This window comes from Schistocerca americana, chromosome 6, assembly GCF_021461395.2.
Source record: "Schistocerca americana isolate TAMUIC-IGC-003095 chromosome 6, iqSchAmer2.1, whole genome shotgun sequence".
NCBI lineage: Eukaryota > Metazoa > Arthropoda > Insecta > Orthoptera > Acrididae > Schistocerca > Schistocerca americana.
In genome coordinates, this window is record NC_060124.1 from 394,610,404 (window position 1) to 394,637,076 (window position 26,673).

Below are 26,673 nucleotides of genomic sequence, written 5' to 3' on the forward strand. Positions count from 1 at the left end.
ACTTGAAGGAATTGGTCTACGCCATGCCATCAACGATGTCCGGAGAATAAAAGGTCGCGACTTCGATTTATGCCAGCAGGTACAACAACAACAACCAAGTAAAAAGAGCGCGTCATTCTTTACGCCGGATGGTAGAGGGTTGCATTGTTATGAATGGACGCAACGTTCAACACCTCCAGTAAGAACGAGTTTAATGCAGAAAGTATCCATTTCCGGACACATGTTTATTCGTCTTATCTCGGAAAGTGTCCGCCCCTGGTAGCTGAGTGGTCAGCGTGACGGAATGTCATACCTAACGGCCCGGGTTCAATTCCCGGTTGGGTCAGAGATTTTCTCCGCTCAGGGACTGGGTGGTTGTCCTAATCATCATCATTTGCACCAGGCGAACGGTCTACCCGACGGGAGGCCCTAGCCACACGGCATTTCCATTTCCATCTCGGAAAGTACGAATTTCCAGATCCATGTTTACTGGACTTATTTTTCTTGTTTCTCCAAGTATTCGACATCTTTTTTTGAACACCCTGCATAGTGACCGACGGCATTTTTTAAATCTGAGCTTTAAAAGGAAGAAAATATAGATTCAAGTCCGTTATGAGATCAAAGCTCTCTCTACTGCAGAGACAGAAAACGATGTTCCTCGGAGTGAGAATAATACTTTCCATTTCAGCCAGGAGCCTTTAAATTAGGACTTCCCTTGATACTCTGCCAACACTGATACAATACGCATAGTGATCCACACCTCTATACACTCAAATGTGGTAGTTATGGTCAAAAACTTCTCTCTACTTCATGACAGATGAAGGTCACTATAGAGCAATATGCAATCACACAGACTTAATGACGTGCAAAATTGCGCAGTCTAGGTATACTGCCCAAGGAAAACACAGTGACTGTCTTGTAATATACACTCCTGGAAATTGAAATAAGAACACCGTGAATTCATTGTCCCAGGAAGGGGAAACTTTATTGACACATTCCTGGGGTCAGATACATCACATGATCACACTGACAGAACCACAGGCACATAGACACAGGCAACAGAGCATGCACAATGTCGGCACTAGTACAGTGTATATCCACCTTTCGCAGCAGTGCAGGCTGCTATTCTCCCATGGAGACGATCGTAGAGATGCTGGATGTAGTCCTGTGGAACGGCTTGCCATGCCATTTCCACCTGGCGCCTCAGTTGGACCAGCGTTCGTGCTGGACGTGCAGACCGCGTGAGACGACGCTTCATCCAGTCCCAAACATGCTCAATGGGGGACAGATCCGGAGATCTTGCTGGCCAGGGTAGTTGACTTACACCTTCTAGAGCACGTTGGGTGGCACGGGATACATGAGGACGTCCATTGTCCTCTTGGAACAGCAAGTTCCCTTGCCGGTCTAGGAATGGTAGAACGATGGGTTCGATGACGGTTTGGATGTACCGTGCACTATTCAGTGTCCCCTCGACGATCACCAGTGGCGTACAGCCAGTGTAGGTGATCGCTCCCCACACCATGATGCCGGGTGTTGGCCCTGTGTGCCTCGGTCGTATGCAGTCCTGATTGTGGCGCTCACCTGCACGGCGCCAAACACGCATACGACCATCATTGGCACCAAGGCAGAAGCGACTCTCATCGCTGAAGACGACACGTCTCCATTCGTCCCTCCATTCACGCCTATCGCGACACCACTGGAGGCGGGCTGCACGATGTTGGGGCGTGAGCGGAAGACGGCCTAACGGTGTGCGGGACCGTAGCCCAGCTTCATGGAGACGGTTGCGAGTGGTCCTCGCTGATACCCCAGGAGCAACAGTGTCCCTAATTTGCTGGGAAGTGGCGGTGCGGTCCCCTACGGCACTGCGTAGGATCCTACGGTCTTGGCGTGCATCCGTGTGGCGCTGCAGTCCGGTCCCAGGTCGACGGGCACGTGCACCTTCCGCCGACCACTGGCGACAACATCGATGTACTGTGGAGACCTCACGCCCCACGTGTTGAGCAATTCGTCGGTACGTCCACCCGGCCTCCCGCATGCCCACTATACGCCCTCGCTCAAAGTCCGTCAACTGCACATACGGTTCACGTCCACGCTGTCGCGGCATGCTACCAGTGTTAAAGACTGCGATGGAGCTCCGTATGCCACGGCAAACTGGCTGACACTGACGGCGGCGGTGCACAAATGCTGCGCAGCTAGCGCCATTCGACGGCCAACACCGCGGTTCCTGGTGTGTCCGCTGTGCCGTGCGTGTGATCATTGCTTGTACAGCCCTCGCGCAGTGTCCGGAGCAAGTATGGTGGGTCTGACACACCGGTGTCAATGTGTTCTTTTTTCCATTTCCAGGAGTGTATAACAGTTCAACCTCAGATCACACAAACTGTACCATCATCGTTTTCGGCTTATAATCAAATCACATCAGATCTGTTTAAAAAGAAAGTAGAGATGAATAGTGAAGTAATAGGACACAAAATTACGAGTGCAATTAATTTCTACACGAAACCATTCATACTTAAATACTTACACAGAAGCTCATCAATTAGAGGGATACTAACAAAGTAATCAACTCTGTGCTCTCATTGTTGTAACTGAAGGCTAAATTTGACAATGTAACAATATTAAATTAGTATTTCTTAAATCACAGCTACAAGAACTCAAAATGCAAAAATTATTTAGAGGTAAAGTCATCTCAAAGTGACGAATAGTAAAAAAAGTTTATCAACTCGTGTAGATTAGCTAGATGTGAAGTAGAGTCGGGATAGATGATTTTCACCATTAGATGTGGTCTCAAACGCCAAATTAGTATCTGGCGGTCACAAGTGTGCACTAAACAGCCAATAAGAAGGATCTGGTAAATTAAGCTACTATTAAACAAGATCAGGTGTTCAAGAAAAAGAACGCCAACAATGGAAAAGGCAGAAAAGGGAGAAGAGAACCAAAAAAGAAGCAAAAAAAGATAAAAATATTCTGATAACTCTTTGATAATTGACATTTAACAACTGATGTCACTTTTTTTAATTAGTTAAAAACTTGAAGCTAAGTAAGTGTATCAGTTGGAATCTCTTGGGATAATCGTGATAGATATGAAAAATGTTATTGTATATAACTCATTTTGAAAAAGGTGTACACAAGGTGGGATGCATACAACAACATCTGGTTACCTTTCATTATGTCCCTAAAGTATACCATTTAAATATCCTGGAAGAGCTTGAAATTTTTACTAATTCGAACAATACCCTAATCAGTCATGAAATGAACAAGACAATATCAGATAAAGAGCCTTTTTCGAAGTATCTTGTGATATGTTACATTGAGAGTCAGCTACTAGTTTGCTACTTGTGGATCGCATCTGAAAGCGGATTAGGTAGATTAGATGTACTTTTCGTTCCAGGAGATCCTCCAGGATGTAGAAATATACGAATATGCAACAAATATTACAAAGAAAAACAAGTTTGCTAATGTACCTTACACAGATACCAAGTGAAATGGTGCTCCTGGATGTGAAATAATTCAAAGAAATCTCAAGCATATTTTCATTGAAACAGTAATAAATAACTTGTCATTTAAATACAAATGTTCAACAGACTGAGGTGCACATAATAACTCTTAGGCTATATGTAGCCATGCTTCATCAAACAGAAAAATCTTTGCACAACACTCATTTGTACGCAAGTCCGATTGCACTACTACTCGCATTGCTTGATGTTATATGTAACATAATGTATCAGTTGATTCTGCATAGAAATCCATCAATGGAGAAGAAACTGAGTTTCTTCATATTTAAAACAGAGATGCATTTAGGCACTTCAGCAGTTCTGTAGATCTCTCCTCCCAGAATTTATTATGAAGTTCTAACTCCAACAATTTAACATTGCCAGCTTCTTTTGTTTGTCATCATATTTTAGGCATTTGCTGGCGGGAAACGTCTTACAAGTTGCAAGCATGTAGTGCGCTATTTTCAAAGTTTTCTGATAAATAATCGTCTAAAAACCATTTACTAATATCCTGTAACCGATATTTCTAAGATTATACTTGATTCACTATTTATTGCAATGTTTGTGTCATCTGAAAAAAGTTTTTGGCATCTGGCAGTGTTGCAGATGAAAGGTCACTAATAAACATAAAAAAGTAAGAACCCTAAGACAGGGCCTTGTCAGATGCCACATATAATTAATTGCAAATTGATGATGACTCATAGCTTAATACATATCCCTTTCCTAATGATACTCTTTGTTTCTTGTGAAAGGTGTTGGATTTAGACCATTTGGCAGCATTTCTTATTGCCCCATAATATTCTAATTTACTTGAAAAGATATTGTGATTCATACTAATGGCTTTGTCATACGACAAAATATACCAGTAGCCTGTAATTTACTGCCTGATGAATGAAGTACATTCTCACTGTATATGTAGGCAGTCTTCTCAATATCAGAATTCTTTTGAAACATGAATTGTGACTTTGACAATATATTATTTGTTGTCAGATTGATAAGAAACTATTTTATATTATCACTCGTAAAATGTTTGAGAATGCTAGTAAACGTAAAACTGGATGGAAATGGCATTACCTCTCCTTTCTGAAAGCCTTAACGTCAGTATATTTCAACCACTTAGGAAATGTTCCACAGATGAATGACTCATTACAAAGATAACTTAATATGTTACTTAACTCAGAATCACACTCTTTAATTCACTTTGTTTGTGTTTTATGTAATTACTAGAATTCTTAATTTTAAAGATTTTATGATGGATATTTCTTCTACTGGTGTAATGAGTGTCATATTCATGTTTCTGAAATTAATTGCATTGACTGGTCTGAGACATTCCTGTGGTAGTGTCTACTGAACCTGACAGTCCCATATCTGTATTCTCAGTAACAGCTAAGAAATGCTTTTTAAAAAGTTTCTCAACGCTGCACACAACTGGTGCCAATGTATCATTTACTCTTAATGCTACCTGCTCCTCTTCATATCTGATCCTAGAACTCTGTTCTTTATTACATCACATATTGTCTTTATTTTGTTATCTGATGTGATTATCTTTTCCTCATAATGCATTTGCTTTTATATCTGTATTACTATCTTTCTGACAGAAACAGTTTCCGATTCCTTGAGCAATTAATGGCCGTTTGTTGACTTTGGCATAATCTGGGTTAGTTTTGAAGGATAACAGTATTCAAAAAATGTAAAGACGTTATTAATAGAAATGTTGTACTTTTCATACCATGACCAGTGCATACATGACTCCATTTCATGTCTTTCAGGAGTAACCCAAAAAATTAATTTTTGGCTTATTGACTACTCGCTTGAATTTATATTTAGTAGATTTTATATCCTGTTCACTGTTAAGATTTAACAAAAGTAACTGCATGTCATAGTCTGAGAGAGCATTGACTGCTGGTTTTATAATATAATTTTGTTCGTTATACCTTTCTATAAATAGATTATCACTGGCTGTTTGTGAGAAATCAGCTACCCTAGATTGGGAATTAGAATTGAATGATATTTTTCCTGAATGTAAGAAATTCTTATTGAATGGTTTTTTTAGACAATCTATGTTAAAATCACCAGCAACCACTATTTCCTTGATGTTTTTGGTGTCACATAGGCCAGAAGAGCTTCAAGGTGATCTATAAACAGATTGAGGATATCTGCAGGTGCTTAGTATATAATTACTCCTATGGAGGATTTATTATGAAATTCTGGTTCTGTTGTACATGTTTCCATACATTGCTCTAGGCAAAATTCATGAATCTCTATGTTCTTAAATTTATGGAAATTACTGATGAATGTGGCTAGAACTTCCTGCATTTCTGTTCTGTGAAAGTGAGATGCTAACCTAAATCTTATAACAATTAACACTGGTCACATGACGTTCAGAGTGGCAAATATGCTACTACTACTGCAAGTCTAGCTTCTCTACACAGGTATTTAAGATATTTTCACTAGCATTTACGTTGAGATGTCTTTCTCATACAGTCAGTATTCTTAACCTTATAACTGCGGTTTGAGGATTACCAATTTTACAGTATTATGTAATCAAATGTAGCCTTCAGTTCCAAAAATCAGAGAGCAGATATTTTAGCATTGTGAGGGCTTCTTGGGGCTGCTTGGGTTGACGAGTTATTATGTACTGAATTCAGGTGTGCAAGGCTGATAATAAAGTTAATTTGGTTTATGATTTAATAACCTAATATTTTACTAGTTCCTTTTGTTTTAAACAGTTCATGTTATGATGACTTGGTACTAAGTTGAAACCAGTAACGACACCATTTAGTCTTACATTAGGGTGAAATATATGATAAAAAGTGAGACGGGATATATTGCCTTGAATACTGTGTTCTTTATCATTCTGAAGTCAGACCAAATGGACGGACCGATGGGTCAACGTTTCTCCTCCGCTCTTCCCAGATTCCATACCAACTTGCCTCGGACTTTCACTGATTCCATAACATCATCTTTTTTTGGCAAATCGTACGTCCTCCTTCCCAAAGGGTTGAAATTCACTGACTTTAGAGACCAAAACTATGTTATACATCTGAATCAGACATCTGCCTACTTATTTCTAGCTGAAGTCCATAGTATAATGTTTGTCTTTACTACTCATTTACATAGTCGACTGTATAACACTTAATACAATTATTCCATCGAAAAGACCATCGCGCTGCTTTAGGTTTCCTGTAGCTGACACAGATGTCATTGCCTCCTATCTCCCATAAACCCTATCTTTCTCCTCCTGTCCAAGCTACCCATTCCTCCCTCCATCCCTCATTACCGCACCCCAAACCAGTCACACGCCTCTCTGTTACGTTCTTCATATACTCCTGCACTATTGTTCAGTCCCTAGAGAGGCATCGAACTATGACACCATGTTAAATATTTATCTTCTGATAAACCTTCCGGGATGTAAGGTCGAGGTCCATGAAACTCTTCAGCTCCTAACGTTTCGTCCAGAGCTGCGCTGGACATCTTCGGAGGGGTGTTTCTCCTCCGGTGAGTCTTGCCGACTGACGGGTCGGACGTCTGAGAGCGACTTATATATCGTAGAAAGTGGGCGTGACCAGAGTTACACGTGATATGCAGAGATAATCTTTGTCAGAGATAAAACTTAACTATCGATCGTAATCTCGTCACGGATAAGTCTAGCACTTCTGTAGTGCTACTGTCCAAATATCACTAAGTTTCATGGTCTCTTCTTTCTGATTAAAATTATCCCTATGTTTATATATTTCAATTGCTTCTCTACAAAGCCGGGGGTAATAGTTCGTCGTCGTAGATAAAATTTTTGTTTCGGAAAACTTCACTGACTGCTCTTTTCAGACATTGTCTTACTTCCAGTCATTTCCAGTGGAATAATGAATTTTATGAACAACTTAGTGGCGTAGCAATGTGTAACCCACTGGGTCCTGCAGTAGCTAATTTCTACATGGAGAAATTCGAACAGTCAGCCTTGGAAAAAGCAGATAAGAAACCATCTCGCTGGTATCGGTATGTAGACGATACATTTGTGGTCTGGCCACATGGTAGAGTAGCCTTAGGCGAATTTTTTGATTACCTTAATAATATAAATCCAAGAATCCAGTTTACCATGGAGAGAGAAAATGATAACAAAATACCGTTATTGGATGTTTTAGTTATGAGACAGACGGATAGAAGATTGAAACAACAGATTTTTAGAAAAATAACGCACACAGACAGATACTTACACAAAAACTCTAACCACCATCCAAAACAAAAGAGAGGTGTGATTACAAGTCTCGTTGACAGAGCCAGACGGATTTGCACGCCAGAGTATCTAGACGACGAATTAAAACATCCGAAGCACGCTTTTGAGAAAAATGGCTACTCAAAGAAAGAAGTAAGCAAAATTCTGCACCCAAACAACAAAAAGCTTAAGTCCGAAAATGGATGTAAGAATACAGTCTCTCTCTCTTTTATAAAGAAAGTAACGGATCAGATTGGAAAGATTTTAAGTAAACATGATATTAGACCTGTTTTTAGACCAACGAAGAAAATTTGTCATGTTCTTCGGTCTGTGAAAGATAAACGCGCTCCTCTATCTGCCAGTGGCGTATATAAAATTCCGTGTAGATGTGGTAAAGTTTATGTTGGAACAACAAAAAGAAGCGTAAATACACGGTTAAAAGAACACAGAAGTCTTTGCCGGTTAGGAAAAACAGATAAATCGGCTGTAGGAGAACACGCTTTTCAGCCAGGAAATCATCAAGTGAAGTTTTCCGAAACAAAAATTTTATCTACGACGACGAACTATTACCCACGGCTTTGTAGAGAAGCAATTGAAATATATAAACATAGGGATAATTTTAATCGGAAAGAAGAGACCATGAAACTTAGTGATATTTGGACAGTAGGACTACAGAATTGCTAGACAGTTTTATCCGTGACGAGATTACGATCGTTACTTAAGTTTTATCTCTAACAAAGATTATCTCTGCATATCACGTGTAACTCTGGTCACGCCCACTTTCTACGATATATAAGTCGCTCTCAGACGTCCGACCCGTCAGTCGGCAAGACTCACCGGAGGAGAAACACCCCTCTGAAGATGTCCAGCGCAGTTCTGGACGAAACGTTAGGAGCTGAAGAGTTTCATGGACCACGACCTTACATCCCGGAAGGTTTACCAGAAGATATGTCATCCGGTCGTGAAAGCTTTCATACATGTTAAATATTACCGAATAATAAAAAGTAATAGACATGAACTACTATAGTTATAACTTTTACTTTCTTATCCTTGTAGATACATAAAGGTGACAAAAGTCATTGGACTGCAAGATGTACATATGAAGATGGCGGCTGTATCGCGTATACAAGGTATAAAAGGGCACTCCACTGGTGGAACTGTCCTTACCACTCAGGTGATTTATGTGAAAAGGTATCCGTTGTGATTGTAGCCGCCCGACGGAATTAACAGATTTTGAACGCGGACTGGTAGTAGGAGCTAGACACATGGAACATTCCATTTCGAAATCTCTGGGGAATTCAATATTCCGAGATCCACAGTGTCAAGAGTGTGCCGCGAATACCAAGTTCCGGGCATTACCTCTCACCTGAGACAACGCAATGGCCGACGGCCTTCACTTAACTACCGAGAGCAGCAGCGTTTGCGTAGAGTGGTCAGTGCTAACAGACAAGCAGCACAGCGTGAAATAATCACAGAAATCAGAATGAGACGTACGACATACTTGTCAGGGCAGTGCGGCGAAAGTCGTCGTTAATGGGCTGTGGCAGACGACGACCGGCGCGAATGCCTTTGCTGACAGCACGACTTCGCCTGCAGCACATCTCCTGACTCGAGACCATATCAGTTTGACCGAAACGACTCTTAAATCGTGGCCTGATCAGATGAGTCCTGATTTCAATTGGTTAGAGGTGACGGTACGCTTCGAATACTGTACAGACCCGACGAGGCCATGGACCCAAGTTATCGACAAGGCGCTGTGCAAGCTGGGGGTGACTCCATAATAATGTGGGCCGTGTTTACATGGAATGGACTGGGTCTTCTGGTCCAACTGAACTGATCACTGACTGCAACTGTTTATGTTCGGTTACTTGGAGATCATTTGCATCAATTCAAAGATTTCATGTCCCCAAATAAGGATGGAATTTTCATGGATCACAATGCTCCAAGTCACAGGGTCACAATTGTTCGGCGAAGACAATTGTGGACAGTTCTATTGAGTGGTTTGGCCATCCAGATTGTCCGATGTGAATTCGAGACAACATTTATGGGACATAATCGAGAGGTCAGTTCGTACATAAAATCCTACACCGACAACACTTTCGTAATTGTGGACGGCTATAGAGAGAATATGGATATATATTTCTGCAGGGGACTTCAAACGACTTGTTGAGTAAATGCCATGCCGAGTTGTTGAACTACGCTGGGCAAAAGGAGGTCAGACACTATATTAGAAGGTATCCCATGACTTTTGTCGCCTCAGCCTATTACATCATTTAGTGTCCATGTATCTTCATGATTAACGTGATGATTTCTCAAATTTTTTTAATGCTTTATTTTTAATGTGCGACGGAATGTAACACAAAATGATCGCTTATGCTTTGCCGTCTCACGTTGCTTTCTTTAGAGCTTGAAGTGTGTATTTTTTTTACCAAGGTCTAATACTTACCAGACTTCCATGCAGTTTTCTCTTTTGCTTAATAGTTGGCCTTCCTAGAGCGTGCCGTATTTCATTTGATGAAATATTCGTATTTGTATTTGAGGCCAAGAAGACTATATTTCATTGCATCTTTCAGTTTCTGTCAATACACATTACATCGTCTGGTCTCATCAACAAATAAAATCTTTTTCCCGAACGGGTGGTAAAATTCTAATGCAGTCAAAAGTAATTAACTACGAGTATTTATACAAAACACACAGTAATACCTATATAGAGTGCATCAAAAATACCTGAATGAACTTTAGCATTAGAAGTCCTCACTCAAAAATAGAGAAAACGTGCAAAATAGCAAATGGCTCTGAGCACTATGGGACTCAACTGCTGTGGTCATAAGTCCCCTAGAACTTAGAACTACTTAAACCTAACTAACCTAAGGACAACACACAACACCCAGCCATCACGAGGCAGAGAAAATCCCTGACCCCGCCGGGAATCGAACCCGGGAACCCGGGCGTGGGAAGCGAGAACGTTACCGCACGACCACGAGATGCGGGCGGAAAACGTGTTGTTTGAATATATTTATTGAAATTTTTTCAGTATTGTGCAATAATATATTATGTGCTTGGAATTGTCGGATTGTAGTCATATTTCTTAATGTCATCAAACTCACAGAAAATCTCTTTTTGCTTCTACACGCACACGGAAGTACATATTAATGAGCTGTTACAAATCACAAATGCTGTTACAGATATCACAAGTTGCTGTGGCGTGATATCGAACCACCTTTGCAATGGAACGTTCATTGCGTAAAGTAATTCCTTTTAACTATTCCCAAGATACTTAAATCACGTGAACGTCCATGCTATGAAACTCCTCTTCCCCTGTCTATCAGACTGTCATGATAGAAATCCGGCAAGGAACGTGGATCAGTGTAACTAAACTGTGCTAGGGTCCAGTGGTGCATACACGTCCCACTGCTTGGGGTACATTAGTTAGAAGTTTGGAAAAATTCATCGTCAGGTTAACTTCCATCGGTCACATCGTATCAAATGTTAATTGAGCTATAAATTTTAACTGAAGTATTTACCGACACATTTTTACCTGACATTTTTCCTTTCTTTTAGTATGAGGACTTCGTTTCTCAGAGATCGACTCAATGATTTTAATACAGTTTGTTTTAGCATAATTCCCAACATTTCTTCTGGCATTAATAGGCTTAAGAGGGTAAAGGAAGCATGAAAAGCATGCAGAATCGTTTTCCATCAATGTAGACAGGCACTGCACGAAGTGTAATCGATTTAGATCTACATCAAATCAGGCAGTCTTAAAAATCATATAGAGCTGAAGTGAACTTGTCGCGCGAAAAAATCAACGCGGTAAAAGAATGGGGAAAATATGCCTGTGAAACTCTTAAACAGATGTTGACAAATGAAAAATGAGCAACAGGTAGCGAGGTCTGCTGGCCTCGAATACTCCACCTTTCCCATATCGTGCAGTAGACCAGTGAGTTGAAACCATTCACAGTCTGGATGGTCCTGGCGGATGCGTTCTGCCGTCTGAAAAGCGTGCAGCATATTCGGGAAATCGACGTCCGGGTCACTCTGGTCGAGCATCGTGCTCAGTGTCTCCAGAGCTTCCATGATAGTTGCTTGAAGCTTGTCGAACTTCAGCCACCTCTCATGTTGTTCTGAAAGGAAGTATAGATGTAACTGGGCAATGACACGAACTAGTGAAGGTGCTGTGAAGAATAGGCAGAGCTTACCCAAGACGAATTCCACCGTCTGATGCTTATGCATGCTGTCGTAGTGCAAGCGAACCCTCTCCTTAATGGGATCATTTACATCGATGGTGAAGTCCCTGAAAAGGGCAATCGGTTTTCCTGCATGTATAGGCTCTGGCCTAAGTATCTCCGTCGGGTCTATCAGAGAACCTGACTGTAAAACATGAAATATCACATTAATAACTGACAATGGAAAAATTTTGGTGATACGTGTATGACAAACAACTACAGTTAGAAGTTTGACACAGAAACATATCTTGTTCCCTTTCTCTCCTTTCTGTTAGGAGAAGCATAGTGTACGAGCACTCTTCATAAGGGCGAGTAATGATGAAGAGCTGAAAGGAAAAAAATCAAGATGAAAATTTTTTATTAGCATTTACCACGTTTATGATTAGCACTTGTTCCATAAATGATCCGATAAGTCCGAATGTATGTATCCATCGCTGTAGTTCTGGATCGTAGACAAAATAATTTCCAATAGGCGGCTTATTACTGATCGATGAGCATTCCCCAGTTTTTGAACAATTTTCAGCTTACTTACTTCCAAAACCACTGATTCTCACATTGATATTTCGGACATATTTGAATCTCTGTGTAGTTTATCAAAATCATTCGATATCGTTTTGACTCATCGTTTTACTTCTTTTGCAGTCGATTCAGTCGTTTTCTACAACTGCTCTAAGTATGAAAGCTCATCCATGTTTTCTATGAGATTACTGGAATTTGTACAAGTTTCTTTTCAATGTGTGGCCATGCGCAATTTCTGCCTTATTATACAATTCAGTCTTTTCCCTTTTTGTTCTTTTACCTCATTATCCACCTACTGTAATGACTACCCTTTCGCTCAATGGCAGTATCTTCCGTTATCTTGAATACATATTCAGAACATAGGAGTAGCAGAAAACTAATTCATAACCATTATTTTATGTTATGTTACTTTCGTACCTTTTGAACCTATGAAATCATTCAAACTGAAGTCGTTTCAGTCTAATATTGTCCCTTCATCATCATTAATATCTACTTCGATTAGTTCTAGTAACATTCCAGATACTACTTAATGAAAAGAAATGTTAGCAAGACTGGAACGGCACATTTATTTAAATGGCTGCCCACGCTAACGAAAATCACAATGAACCAGAAATATCGGCTCGAGTAATGTTAAATGCCTTTCTAAATCTATGTGACGCGAAGATACTTGACACTTTTCACTCAAAATTACCAGTTTTCTTTCCGAACATCAGTTACAACACTGGTCAAAGCTACTTACTGCCCTTTTTCTAAATGAAAAGCACCAAACACATATCATGCTCTGCCTTACTTTCGTAAAGGCAAACATTTTGTTTGCATACATTATGTTTTCGAGGCACACAGTTCCTACGACACCTTGACTAGAACGGCTCTGAATAGTAAACATAATGTTTACTATACGAGGCGCCATCTAAGTACATGACTATTTCAGTCATGAGAGGGACGTTTGTACTATACTCCGTTACTTACCTCTACAGTTCTTGAAAATTGAAAATTGAAAAACGACTTTACGTGTGTTATGAAATAAACGTAAATGATAAACCAAAATAATGCTGAGAGATGAAGACTTGTGTACTGATTCAATCCAAGAAATATCAGTAGACAGACCGCATTCAGAAAAACTGAGGAGGTATATCCGCTATTCGACATAGCAACTACATTACATTAGACAGTAGAGGAAAGGCATGCTGAATGCGGACTATACCAGTTTGCGTAGAGCAGATGTGACGTCGACGCTGGATATTCACCATGACTTTGGCGGCAGACATGGAGACTCGGGGAGCACCTGTGACTAGGTCTGGAGCGGGCGGTCTCCGCTAAGATTCCCAAAATCTGCGAGGCACCCTTTTACCGTATGTACAACCGGAAGCGCGCCGTCGCCGCTTGGCCCGTTGCCGTCAAGTCCACTGAGATCGGCCGAACGTCGGCCTCGTGATAACCCTTTAGCCACAACCTCTGGGACGATGCACTGCCGCGGTAGGCGCTTCCGATGCCTCTTCGGAGCCCCACAGACTCGATCGGAATATCCTTCGCCACTGTGAAACCTGTTGATGTACAGACACAAACTTACTGTATTGCCTCGGATTCAGTATAAATTACAGAAAAATATTTATATTTGGTTCTATTTTCCTTTATTCAGATTCATTTATCTCTGTTATCTACTGGCAAGTTGGACAGTGCTAAGGAAATACAGAAAAACATGGACGCACTTTTGACTTGGTGTAATGAACGACTGTTCTTTATACACACACATCAAAAAAAATTTGCTTCAACTCGGTTCCGAGAGCTCCGGAACTTGTACAGAAAATTGGAATAGAGATCGACATAATCATCATTTCCGCCCTTTTTATTGTTCATGAAAACCACATATTGCATGGTGCACCACCATACAGCGAGGCCTACAGAGGTGGTGGACCAGATTGCTGTACACACCGGTACCTCTAATACCCAGTAGTATGGCCTCGTGCACTGATGCATTCCTGTATTCGTCGCAGCATACTATCCACAAGTTCAACAAAGCACTGTTGGTTCAGATTGTCCCACTCCTCAATGGCGATACGGCGTAGATCCCTTAGAGTGATTGGTGGGTAACATCGTCCATAAACAACCCTTTTCAATCTATCCCGCGCATGTTCGATAGGGTTCATGTCTGGAGAACACGCTGGCCGCTCTAGTCGAGCAATGTCGTTATCCAGAAGCACGTCACTCACAAGATGTGCGCGATGGGGTCGTGAATTGTCGTCCATGAAGACAAATGCCCCGCCAATGTGCGCCCAATATGGTTGCACTATCGGTCGGAGGATGGCTTTTCACTTATCGTACAGCGGTTGCGGCGCGTTCCACGACCAACAGCGGCGTACGTCGGCCCTACATAATGCCACCCCAAAACATCTGAGAACCTCATCCTTGCTGCATTTGCTGGATAATGTGTCTAAGGTGTTCAGCCTGACCGGGTTGCCTCCAAACACGTCTCCGACAATTGTCTTGTTGAAGGTATATGCCACACTCGCGGTGAAGAGAACGTGATGCCAATCCTGAGCGGTCCTTTCGGCATGTTGTTGGCCCCATCTGCCCCGCGCTGCATTGTGACGTGGTTTCAAAGATGTATCTCGTCGTGGACGTCAGGAGTGAAGTTGCGCATCATGCAGTCTATTGCGCACAGTTTGAGTCGTAACACGACGTCCTGTGGCTGGACGAAAAGCATTATTCGACATGGTCGGTTTTCTGTAAGGTTTCCTCCTAGCCATAACCTGTAGGTAGCGGTCATCCATTGTAGTAGTAGCCCTCAAGCGGCCTGAGCGAGGCTTGTCATCGACAGTCCCTGTCTCTTTGTATCTCCTCCATGTCCGAACAACATCTTTTTGGTTCACTCCGAGATGCCTGAACACTTCTCTTGTTGAGAGCCTTCCTGACACAAAGTAACAATACGGACGCGATCGAACAGCGGTATTGACCATCTAAGAATGGTTGAACTACAGACAACACGAGCCGTTTACGTCGTTCCTGGCGGAATTTCGAACTGATCGGCTGTCTGACCCCTTCCGTCTAATAGTCGCTGCTCATGCATGGTTGTTAACATCTTTGGGTGGGTTTAGTGACCTATCTGAACAGTCAAAGGGATTGTGTCTGTGATACAATATCCACAGTCAAAGTCTATCTTCAGGAGTTCTAGGAAACGGGGTGATGCAAAACCTTTTTTGATGTGTATATATGAATAAATCAAAGATAACACCCGCAACTGGAATTAGGAAGCTGACAGTCTCCAAAAGTGATAGTCAAAATACGGAGCTCAGCAAGTCGTTCAAATACATTGGTGCTCCAAACCTATGGACGAAAGTAACTTTTGCATGATGTCTCACTGCGAAGTAACGTAGCTCCATGAAACTTTAGCCATACGTCGAAAGAACTGCTTCAGTATAGTAAAGAAAGTAACTGAAGGAAAGTACGCAGTGAGACGAACAGAAATGACAATTGTATTTAAATGAAATAATTATGCTGAAATAACCACGATTTTGGATGGTCCTTTTGATATTACAAAAGGCGGGACGTGGTCCTTAATATGGCAAGTGATCTTAATAAATGGCAATCAAAACCCTGCCACACATTTGGCGAGGAGTTATCGTGGCAGGGTGTTCCATTCCTCTACCCGCGCGGCTGACAATTTGTGGATGGTCGTGGGTGTATGTGGACGGGTGCAGTACGTCTCACCAGCGCATCCCACGTCGTCGATGTGATTTAAGTCGGGGGTTACGGCCAGGTCTGTCCATTCGGAGAACATCCTCTTGTTCCAAGAGCACATAGACCTGTGCGATTTAAGGCAGTAGCGCATTATCATCCATGAAAATGAAGTCTGGGACGAATGCATCCCTGAGAAGATACACGTGATAAGGAGTACAGCTCTACAGTAACATTTACCAGTGAGTGTACCGTGTTCAGAGATGTGGAAGTAAGTACGCCCATGCAACACAATCCCTCCCCACACCATATCACATGGACACCAAAAGATCACGTCGACACTGTTGCTGCGATGCAATACGTGTTCTCATGTTTCGCTATACGAGAGTACATCAAGCATTGTCTTTGAATAATAGTGTCATTTCTGTTCGTCTCATTGGGTATTTCAGTTACAGCTTAGGAATGACCGGTTGCAAATAACTGTTTGGTACACTGAACTAGGTTTCGACACCTCTAAGGATGCCTTCATCAGCATCAGTCTGATGCTGTTCCTAGCAAGTTAGACGTGCCAAAGGAAGGGACATAATTAATTTTAATTATTGACTTGAGCATATCTGGTCTAAACTTCGACCATTGCCCGCTTGCAAGGTAGCCTTACAATTTCTTAAAATTTCGTTCGGATGAAGACATCCTTAGAGGTGTCGAAACCTAGGACAACGTACCAAACAGTTGTTTTCAACCGGCTGGCTGTGTGATTTCTACTTGAAACTGAGAGACAGCCATGTTAAAACTTTATTTCAGTTAGATTCCACACTATTCGATAGCAGTTGTTTGCATTTATGGTCTACAATCCATCAAGCTATTTGTTATTCGGCAGTGACACATCATTCGGAAGCTACTTTCGTCCCTACGTTTTGCACACGAGTATATTTAGGGGCTATATTGATCAGCAACATAATTAAAAAGATAACGTCAGAGGACACAGTGACCATTTTTAATATAATGAAGAACTACAGTTAGAAGCTTTGACACTCTAATGTCGAGACAGCAACCCCTCTGCCAACTCAAACTCGAACTCATTCTGAAAATCAAACCAGTGGACTGTCACCAACATCGAAGTCCTACAAATAGAGCACATCGATCGTACTAAAATCGCTATTGGTAACCATTACTGGTTATGATTCGGACTATACTATGAGATTAAAAATATCCGGTCACCCCCGAAAACATACGTTATTCATATTAGGTGCATTGTACTGCCACCTCCTGCCAGGTACTCCGTATCATCGATCTCAGTAGTCATTAGACAACGAGAGAGGGGCGCACCTCGGAACTCAGGGATTTCGAACGTGGTCAAGTGATTGTGTGTCACTTGTGTCAAACGTCTGTACGCGAGATTTCCACACTCCTAAACATCGTTAGGTCCACTGTTTTCTATGTGATACTGAAGTGGAAACGTGAAGGGACACGTAGAGCAGAAAGCGTACAGGCCGACCTCGTCTGTTGACTGACAGAGAGGGTCGTCATGTATAACAGACAGATATCTATCCAGGAATTCCAAACGATCCGCTGCAAGTACTATGACAGTTAGGCGGGAGATGAGAAAACTTGGATTTCATGGTCGAGTGAGTACTCACAAGCCACACATCACGCCGGTATATGCTAAACGACGCCTCGCTAGGTGTAAGGAGCGTAAACACTGGACGATTGAACAGTAAAAAAAAAAAAACGTTGTGTGGAGTGACGAAACACGGTACACAATGTGGCGATCCGATGGCAGTCTATGGGTATAGCGAATGCCCGGTGAATGTCATCTGCCTGCGTGTGTAGTGCGAACAGTAAAATTCGGAAGCAGCGGTGTTATGGTGTGGTCGTGTTTTTGTTGGAGGGGGATTGCACCTCTTGTTTTGCGTGGCACTATCACAGCACATGCCTGCATTGATGTTTTAAGCACCTTCTTGCTTCCCACTGTTGAAGAGCAATTGGGGGATGGCGATTGCATCTTTCAACACGATCGAGCACCTATTCATAATGCACGGCCTGTGGCGAAGTGGTTGCGTGACAATAACATCCCTGTAATGGACTAGACTGCACAGAGACCTGACCTGAATCCTACAGAACACCTTTGGGATGTTTTGGAACGCCGACTTCTGCCACGCCTCACCGACCGACATCGATACCTCTGCTCAGTGCAACACTCCGTGAAGAATGGGTTGCCATTTCCCAAGAAACCTTCCAGCACCTGATGGAACGTTCGCCTGTGAGAGTGGAAGCTGTCATCAAGGCTAAGGGTGTGCCAACACCACATTGAATTCGAGCATTACCGATGGAGGTCGCCACGAACTTGTAAGTCATTTTCATCCCGGTGTCCGGATACTTTTGATCACATAATATATTTGACGTTCCTCGTCAGCGGTGAAGTGTGCATTTCCGGCCGCGGTGGCCGTGCGGTTCTAAGCGCTCCAGTCCGGAGCTGCGCTACTGCTACGGTCGCAGGTTCGAATCCTGCCTCGGGCTTGGGTGTGTGTGATGTCCTTAGGTTAGTTAGGTTTAAGTAGTTCTCAGTTCTAGGGGACTAATGACCACAGCAGTTGAGTCCCATAGTGCTCAGAGCCATTTGAACCATTTGAAGTGTGCATTGTTTCTAGGATGTATCGAGCTTAGCAGTTAAAAGTGCGAATTTAAACACATAATAAATATTACGAATATCATTCCAGACACATGAGAAACGGTTATGAATGCAGACATAAAACTATATATAGAGCATACTACCGCAGGGAAGTAACGACTGCCGATAGATTTGCGTCGTCTCGACCATGCCTAATCAGAGACCACTAAACACGCCACCTCCCAAAAAACGACTCTTTAAAGAATCGAACTAGCATTTAGTTAACAGCTTCAAACGGTTGATTACGTTACCAGTGCGTTAATGCGTTAAATATTTGGCACCAAGCATGTACGAGAGAAAAAAGTTCAGAAAATGTTTATGCTTTGTTGGTAATCTCTGAGTCTCAACTACTTACTGAATATAGTCAGGGTGATACGCATGCCATGAGTCATGCTGCCTCGAGACATATAAACAGCTTCTAACTGTAGTACTTGTCTTACTGCATAAAATCTTTAATATAACATTATACCTCATAATTTGTAGATTATGACAGCATTTTGAATTAATTATTCGTTTAATAATTATGTGAAACAAGCTGAGTACCCGGCTTTGCATTGGCATCTATTTATTCCCCTTTTCTTTTAGTTCATCTCTTCCTACCCTCTCTGTGTCCTTAGTATCGTCCTCTTTCTCCATACACCTCCACTTCCCTCCTTCCATCACTTTCATCCGCTCTCTATCCATCTCCTCCTATCCCCTATCTTTGCCAATGTCTACCTCTTTCTCTCTTTGTCCAACTCTTCCTCCCCATATCTCTATCCATCTCCCCTCTCTCTTCATCCATCTCCTTCCCCCTTTCTCTATCATTCTCCTCCTACCTCCTCTATCTGACCATCTCCTCCTTCTTTCTCTCTCTGCCTGTCACCTTCTCACCCATCTCTTTGTCCATCTCCTGCTCTCCCTTTCTCTATGATCTCCTCCTCCACCTCTCTGTCCATATTATAATCTTTCCTTTCTCTGTCCATCATGTCCTTCATTCCTCTCTCTCTCTGTCCCTCCTCTTTCCTTTCTCTGGCCATCTGTTCTTCTCCCTTCTGTTAAAATCCTCCTCTGCCCTCTAAGTCCATTTCTTGCTCCCCCTCTCTCTATCCTTCTTTTCCTCACCCCTCTCTCTGTCCATCTTCTGTACCATCTTGGTTGAAATCGATCCAGAGGTGTATGAGGAGATGTGCAACACACATACTTACATACGCACCTATACACGTTTTTATAATATGTATAAAATATGAAATAGAAAATAATGGTTTTTACCCTAAAAGCTGTTAGGCAGGCAACGTACAACTCGGACCCTGCACCATGAACCTTGTTACCTTTTTCCTAACATAGATAATCATCATATTTCAGATTCTGACTTCACAACAGAAAATAAATGCACACAGGAGAAATTGAACAATGCCTGGAAACGTGTAACATCCAAGATGAGATTTATCTGCAGTCAAAAATGTCATAACGGGTACCAAAGTAGTCGCTGTATTCCTTCAGAAATGCTGAAAATGATGTCTCTACGTATATTTTATCAGGTTTAACACTTCTTTAAAATCGTATATGATTTGGAACCTGAGTACCTATATTTCTCGAGCATTACTGTATTTTTGTAAAACACAAAGCCACGTGTACGAATAGCTGGTTTGCTTTAAAAGAAGTTCAGTCTCAGTGATAGCTCGGACACTGTGGCGAGGTCAAATTCTCCGCAATTTTTATTTCCAACTGGGTGTACGGTGGGAAAGATCCTCTATGGTGCATGTTAAATGTGGAAAGAAAGAAGTGTATGCTATGAACTGATCTATGAGAGTTCCAGCGGCTCAGTGGCAATAGTGATACACACGAAAGACAAGAATGCGAATTTTCGTATAGGTTTTATTTTACTTGCAATTATGGTTTCCTTACACGAATGAAATACGATATCTAACACGAGCTATAAAAAGCTCTACACTTATTTGACGCTGCCAGGCTTAATATGCAAAGAATGAAACTATCAAGAGTAATTATGTCCTATAGGAAAACTGCTTGAGTAGTAACAGTGATGGATCAGTTTTCTCACTCCACTTGTGTTGTTCGTGCTGTTGCTACCACAGCTGCTGGAATAAGCTGTACCTATCATGCGCAGATATACAGTGAGAGCTGACATATTTGCTGACCCTCTCGCTTCATCGCGTCACATAGGATCTTATAAACTTGTTCAACTCATACACGATTGTGAATACAATCGGCATTTTCGTGTTGCAGTTTATTAGTATTATAATTAACATATTTATTAGTTAAAAAATACCCCTTTTTTAAAAACAAAAGACATACGTCATGAAGCTGCAATCCTTGTAAAATCTTCAGATGACCATTTAGGACACTGTCCTTTCATGAGCACTTGCTGTTGACAGTCAGGGAAATAATCCCCAAACTCCTTTAAGTAACTCAGCATTAAATCCGAGAGAGACGAACCTTTTTAATCTGTATTCATTTGCTTAAATTCCTTTAATTCTTTTTCCTTAACTTCTAGTTATTTACACTAAGGCATATTGTCGCATTTACAACATTGTCTTCATAAGTAATGTTTTCTCTACTAACAGTTTCGTCGTTATTTGGTAATATACTTCCGTGTAAAATCGCTTCTACTTGTATACAGGAGCTTCGTTTCTGTGCTCGAATTTTTCAATATTACACTCATTACTATCACCAAAATTAACTCTGAATGATGGAAGATACGAGAGTTGGAAAAGCGTCATTTTCCAGCTAGCCTCTTGAAGGAAGTTTCAACAGTTCACTTTTTCAGATCCCTTTCATAACACTAACCAGAAAAAATATACTGAGTACACACAGGCGTTAACAACTCTAAATGAATCTGCATGTTTATAAGAATTTATCCACTTTTGTTTCGTCTCATTGTCTTTGAAAATAAATAAAACTTAATTTCAAATGTTTTCGTTGTCTGCAACTGTTAGTCCCCCAGTACACTGATAACTGTAAAGCAAATGGCTCAAATGGCTCTGAGCACTATGGGACTTAACGTCTGAGGTCATTAGTCCCCTAGAACTTAGAACTACTTAAACCTAACTAACCTAAGGACATCACACACATCCATGACCGAGGCAGGATTCGAACGTGCGACCGTAGCGGTCGCGCGGTTCCAGACTGTAGCGCCTAGAACCGCTCGGTCACAACGGCCGGCAACTGTAAAGCAACTCAGTACCTAATCGTTAGTCACTGATAATAAATACTAATGTAAACGATCTTGTCATCACTCAGAACGCAGTGACATCACAACTGTTACGGTGGTGGTGGGCATCTGAGTGTTTGTTGGATCGGCTGTGACGTAATCACCGCAGCTTGCAACTGCGCACATTCACCATGATACCTACTGTAAATTCTAGTACCAGAAGTTGCTACACTATTTCATATATGAAACCATTTATTGTTTTCTTGCGACTGTTTCAGCGACTCTGAATTGCACATCATCTTCGTGTATAAACCAGTGCAAGGAATTTCATGACTCTGCAACAAAGAATATACATCATTTCTCTCATTGCTCTGTCTCCCACGCTATCCCACGAATTTTCTCCAGAATGTTTTCGAAGAAGTGCCACCGCACCACAATGGACCATTTATTTCTCAACAGTGCGGGAAAAATACGTTTTTCAGCTAAAACAATCTCTATGGGCTTAATTAAACATTCAATTGCTGTTCAAACCTGGAATACCAAAACACGAAGATGGAATGTAGGGTCCTAATCAGATGATGCTTCCGCGGAAGTGCTAAAGTAAATTTCGATACAACGGTAAAAACAATCGAACGTATTAGTGCAGCGAAATTGCAACAACGTCTCTATAACATACATTATTTGTTCCTTTACATCTACCCGATAGCGGAAGTATCATATCTAACAATATTTAGAGCCGCGCGGGATTAGCCGAGCGGTCTACGGCGTTGTAGTCATGGAGTGTGCGGCTAGTCCCGGCGGCGGTTCGAGTCCTCCCCAGGGCATGGGTGTGTGTGTTTGTCCTTCGGATAATTTAAGTTAAGTAGTGTGTAAGCTTAGGGACTGATGACCTTAGCAGTTAAGTCCCACAAGATTTCACACACATTTGAACATTTTTGAATACCTTGAGATCAGAACTTTTTCGTAGCGTAACTTCCACTGTATGTTATACTTAGAGATCTTTTGTTGGCGTCTTTCGTTCACCTTCAAAAACGCCGGCCGAAGTGGCCGTGCGGTTAAAGGCGGTGCAGTCTGGAACCGCAAGACCGCTACGGTCGCAGGTTCGAATCCTGCCTCGGGCATGGATGTTTGTGATGTCCTTAGGTTAGTTAGGTTTAACTAGTTCTAAGTTCTAGGGGACTAATGACCTCAGCAGTTGAGTCCCATAGTGCTCAGAGCCAGAGCCTTCAAAAACAGTTACTGAAAGTACAAGTGTTACTCTAGTGTGAACACTTAAGGTGGAAATACGAAGATACGCTCTTGATGAACGGTATTCGAAGAGATAGTGGCCACGAGAAATCAACTTAAGTGCTTCTCATAACTTGAAATTATCTCGCTGAAGGCAATAATGTTGGCGAACAGCAGTAGTTGCAGCAACACTACAGGAATCTTCTGCGAGACATGGCATGCTGTGCATTCGCTGCGTCTCAATTTTACATAAAAAGAAACTGCTTTAAACGGACGTATCGAAGAAGGACTGCCACGCGGTTATCCCGTTACACTTATGTGCTTTTCTTAACGTATTCAGTCTGACGTGCTAATACACGAATCCTATCATTTTCTCTTCACAGTGTAGAGTGGTGTGTTCCTTACTACCACGCTGACTACTGCAAGCGAATTATTACCCATTAGTAGATACACAAAAAATTACATCCGACTATCTAAAAAGAATAAAGTTAACCATCGTCCTTGTGCACGTGGCACACATTCTCGCTATACGTGGCTTGTTCCCACTACCTCTCATATGTCGTAGAAAGAAATTTGTGTTATAATATTGCCTTCACACGTTTTATGACTGTCTTCACTGAAAACCGCAATTGTACTCAATATTCACTGTTTTTGGCTAGCTATCTTCCGGGCAGAGCTTAAGTCATACCTTGCGTTTCATAACTCATGTCATTCATCCTGGTCGTTATTAGTCTCACGTAAATACTACAAACAGAAGAAGCGCGAATTGTTCCAACGGAAAGTCGGTGTTTCTGGTAACACGTGTAGAGTGGTAATGACAGTGAGATACACTGCAGTTCATGCGACTGAAGTCATTTCCATGCCTTTCAATAATTTTCGCTGATCTACATCTGCAACACCGAGAATATTAAATCATCTAGGCCACACAATGGAATATGCGTTCATTTCATGGATCATTCAACAATCATTTAATTTTTACTGAATTATTTTCACTGTCGTACTTTGTGAACGAACGAAAAGAGAGTATTCCAGCGATGGTAAAATCAATTACAGTAAACTTTCCGGAAACAAACCTTTAAGTATCCAACTTCACCACCAAAGCTATAGTAGCGTCTGCTTTAGTGCTGAACACTCTGTCACGAAGTCAAGCAGCTAACTGAAGGCTAATCAGCTTACAAAGCGACCGTTGGCCAGCGCTGGGCGACCGTGGGGTCATCTATGTCATGGATAAACTGTATCGCAAAAAAATATGTATCTTACGACATTCGTAGCAACTATGGTGAAGCTTCTCCATCTGAAATTATAGGTGGCACTTTTTCCAACGTTCAGAAACGCAGTATCTGTTAGCCCTGAACTACGCTTATCATCTTCATGTACCTCCTTGTAAGACGATATTAACTGTTTACTTAAGTAACAGAGTATAATACAGATGTCCGTCTCGTCACTGAAATGATTTTGTTCTTGGATGACGCCTAGTATAGTTCACATTTGTCCGCAGCTCGTGGTCGTGCGGTAGCGTTCTCGCTTCCCACGCCCGGGTTCCCGGGGTCGATTCCCGGCGGGGTCAGGGATTTTCTCTGCCTCATGATGACTGGGTGTTGTGTGCTGTCCTGAGGTTAGTTAGGTTTACGTAGTTCTAAGTTCTAGGGGACTGATGACCATAGATGTTAAGTCCCATAGTGATCAGAACCATTTGAACCAAGTTCACATTACGTTTCCTGTCCGTAATTGTGTCGTAGGAACTGTGTGTATCCCAAACATAATGTATGCGAACAGAATGTAAGCCCCTACACAAGTAAGCCAGAACATCAGATGTGGTTGATGCTTTTCATTCATAAAAATGACAGTCTGTTACGGTCACTCGCTTGTGAATACGCTTCAAGAAATCAACTTTAGGTTCTCATATCAGTCGAAATTAAAAGTATTTTGAACAAATTCCTAGTTAAGAGAATTGAATTGGACTTCAGAAGTAGTTTGAAAAACAGCTTAAAGATCCCTCAGTGTGCGGCCGCACCCATGTTTCCGCTGCTTTCGCACGTCAATGGTCGACATTAGACTCCCGTTGGAGATAGGTATACTATATACCCGTTTGTCGAGTTGGGAGCCTTGTTAGGGAAACGCTTGCCGATGCTCATACGTTTTCCCTTGTATATCTTCGGTTTTTCATCGATGTTTTGCTTGTAAACTCGTCTGCAGTTACCTACATTCTGTTATGGTTTATCCAGAAGAAGGAATTAAGGTGATGTAGAAGCTATGAAGAAAGCGTTTGGGCTATCTTCATTCGTGAACCTTCTACAGATGACAATCCACAGCACAGTTTTTGTGGTCGTAATGTAGACTCATGCTGTGGATAAAGGAAAACACTTGAAACTGGTGAAGTTTGCGTTCACCATTACTCCCTGCCATCTGCAATGTCAGAAGCAGTTAAGCCTACATACGGGGACCTAAGTGGCAGGAAACTATTGTCATGATATTTGCATGTGAAGAGACAAATTTTGAATCAATGTTTCAACCATTTTATAAGGGACCGCCTGCCAAAAACAGTCTCTGCTTGACACAAAACTTTGAGATAAGGTGTGTTAGAGAATGTAATTTGTTTCACTATGGGTCAGTTAGCATGCATAAAGTCCTAGAGTTGTTAGGAATATTTTCTGGGTTCAACAGGAGACTATCACGGGTGACAACTGATTCCATGAGAGTGGCTGTTCTGCAAAGTGAGTCATTGGGAAGTCGGAATAACGATGGAAAAAAGTAAAAGTAGGAAAGAAGATGAATAAAATGTAAATCAAGACGATTATGCAGTTGGAATGTGTTAGGAACAACAGAGATGAGTCACAGACCAAATACAGTTTAGAATTTAGGACACTATTTGGAGGGAACTCGGCTACAGACATTAACGTACTATAAACAGAAAGAAACATACATGCTGATCAAATTTAAAAAATAGCCATAATTTTGATTGTCAGATTAGATATTTCTAGAATAAATCTTATAACTGAAATTACATGATTTTTCTCTGCTTTTTAGATAGACATGTTGTTAATGTGTACTTAAGGTTTCAAGCATCCGAGTAATTAGTGCACAGATTCCAAGTCAGGACTGACAAGTAAAAAATGTAATTTATTGATCTTCACAAAAAGAATTACAATTAGGTCAATTCAACAACTAGTGTAACTAATTGTATAGTAAAATGTTCAACAAGAAACGCTCCTATTGTCCTTCAATTTTCATTCTGCTAAGAGTTCACATTTTTCTTGGTTAGTGCATTTAAGTTTTTCGGAAACTTATAGTTTCTCCAGACGTTCACAGGCGTCACATTAGGATCCTCCTGGCAAGACCTTACAGCGCTGAAATATGAAGTAAATAAATGTGACATTTTTTATAGTGATACTCAGGAAGATACTCAGCTAGGAGTTCCCCAAGGTAGAAAAGCAAGGTGTACACCAGGATTGAATTTCCATAATTAATCACTACAATACAGGACAAAGCCCTCGTTGTAGTTATGCGCACTATATCAGGAAGGAATA

General features: G+C 41.5%; 1 protein-coding gene across 3 annotated transcripts in view; it reads right to left on the reverse strand.

The window, feature by feature from the left end:
• Positions 1-24,308, reverse strand: part of LOC124619919 (inositol oxygenase-like) — a 35,121-nt gene extending 10,813 nt beyond the window's left edge. Inside the window, exons 1-4 of one of the 3 annotated variants that reach the window (XM_047146555.1) lie at positions 24,220-24,308; positions 13,673-13,969; positions 11,880-12,051; positions 11,596-11,804 (exon numbers count right to left, since the gene is read on the reverse strand). In XM_047146555.1, the coding sequence (XP_047002511.1) occupies positions 11,596-11,804; positions 11,880-12,051; positions 13,673-13,693 (402 nt within the window). In that variant the 5' untranslated portion in view covers positions 13,694-13,969; positions 24,220-24,308. Of the gene's footprint in view, positions 1-11,595; positions 11,805-11,879; positions 12,052-13,629; positions 13,970-24,219 lie in introns of all 3 variants that reach the window. The other 2 variants (XM_047146556.1, XM_047146557.1) reach the window with 2 other exon arrangements.
• Between the last annotated feature and the right edge of the window lie 2,365 nt (positions 24,309-26,673).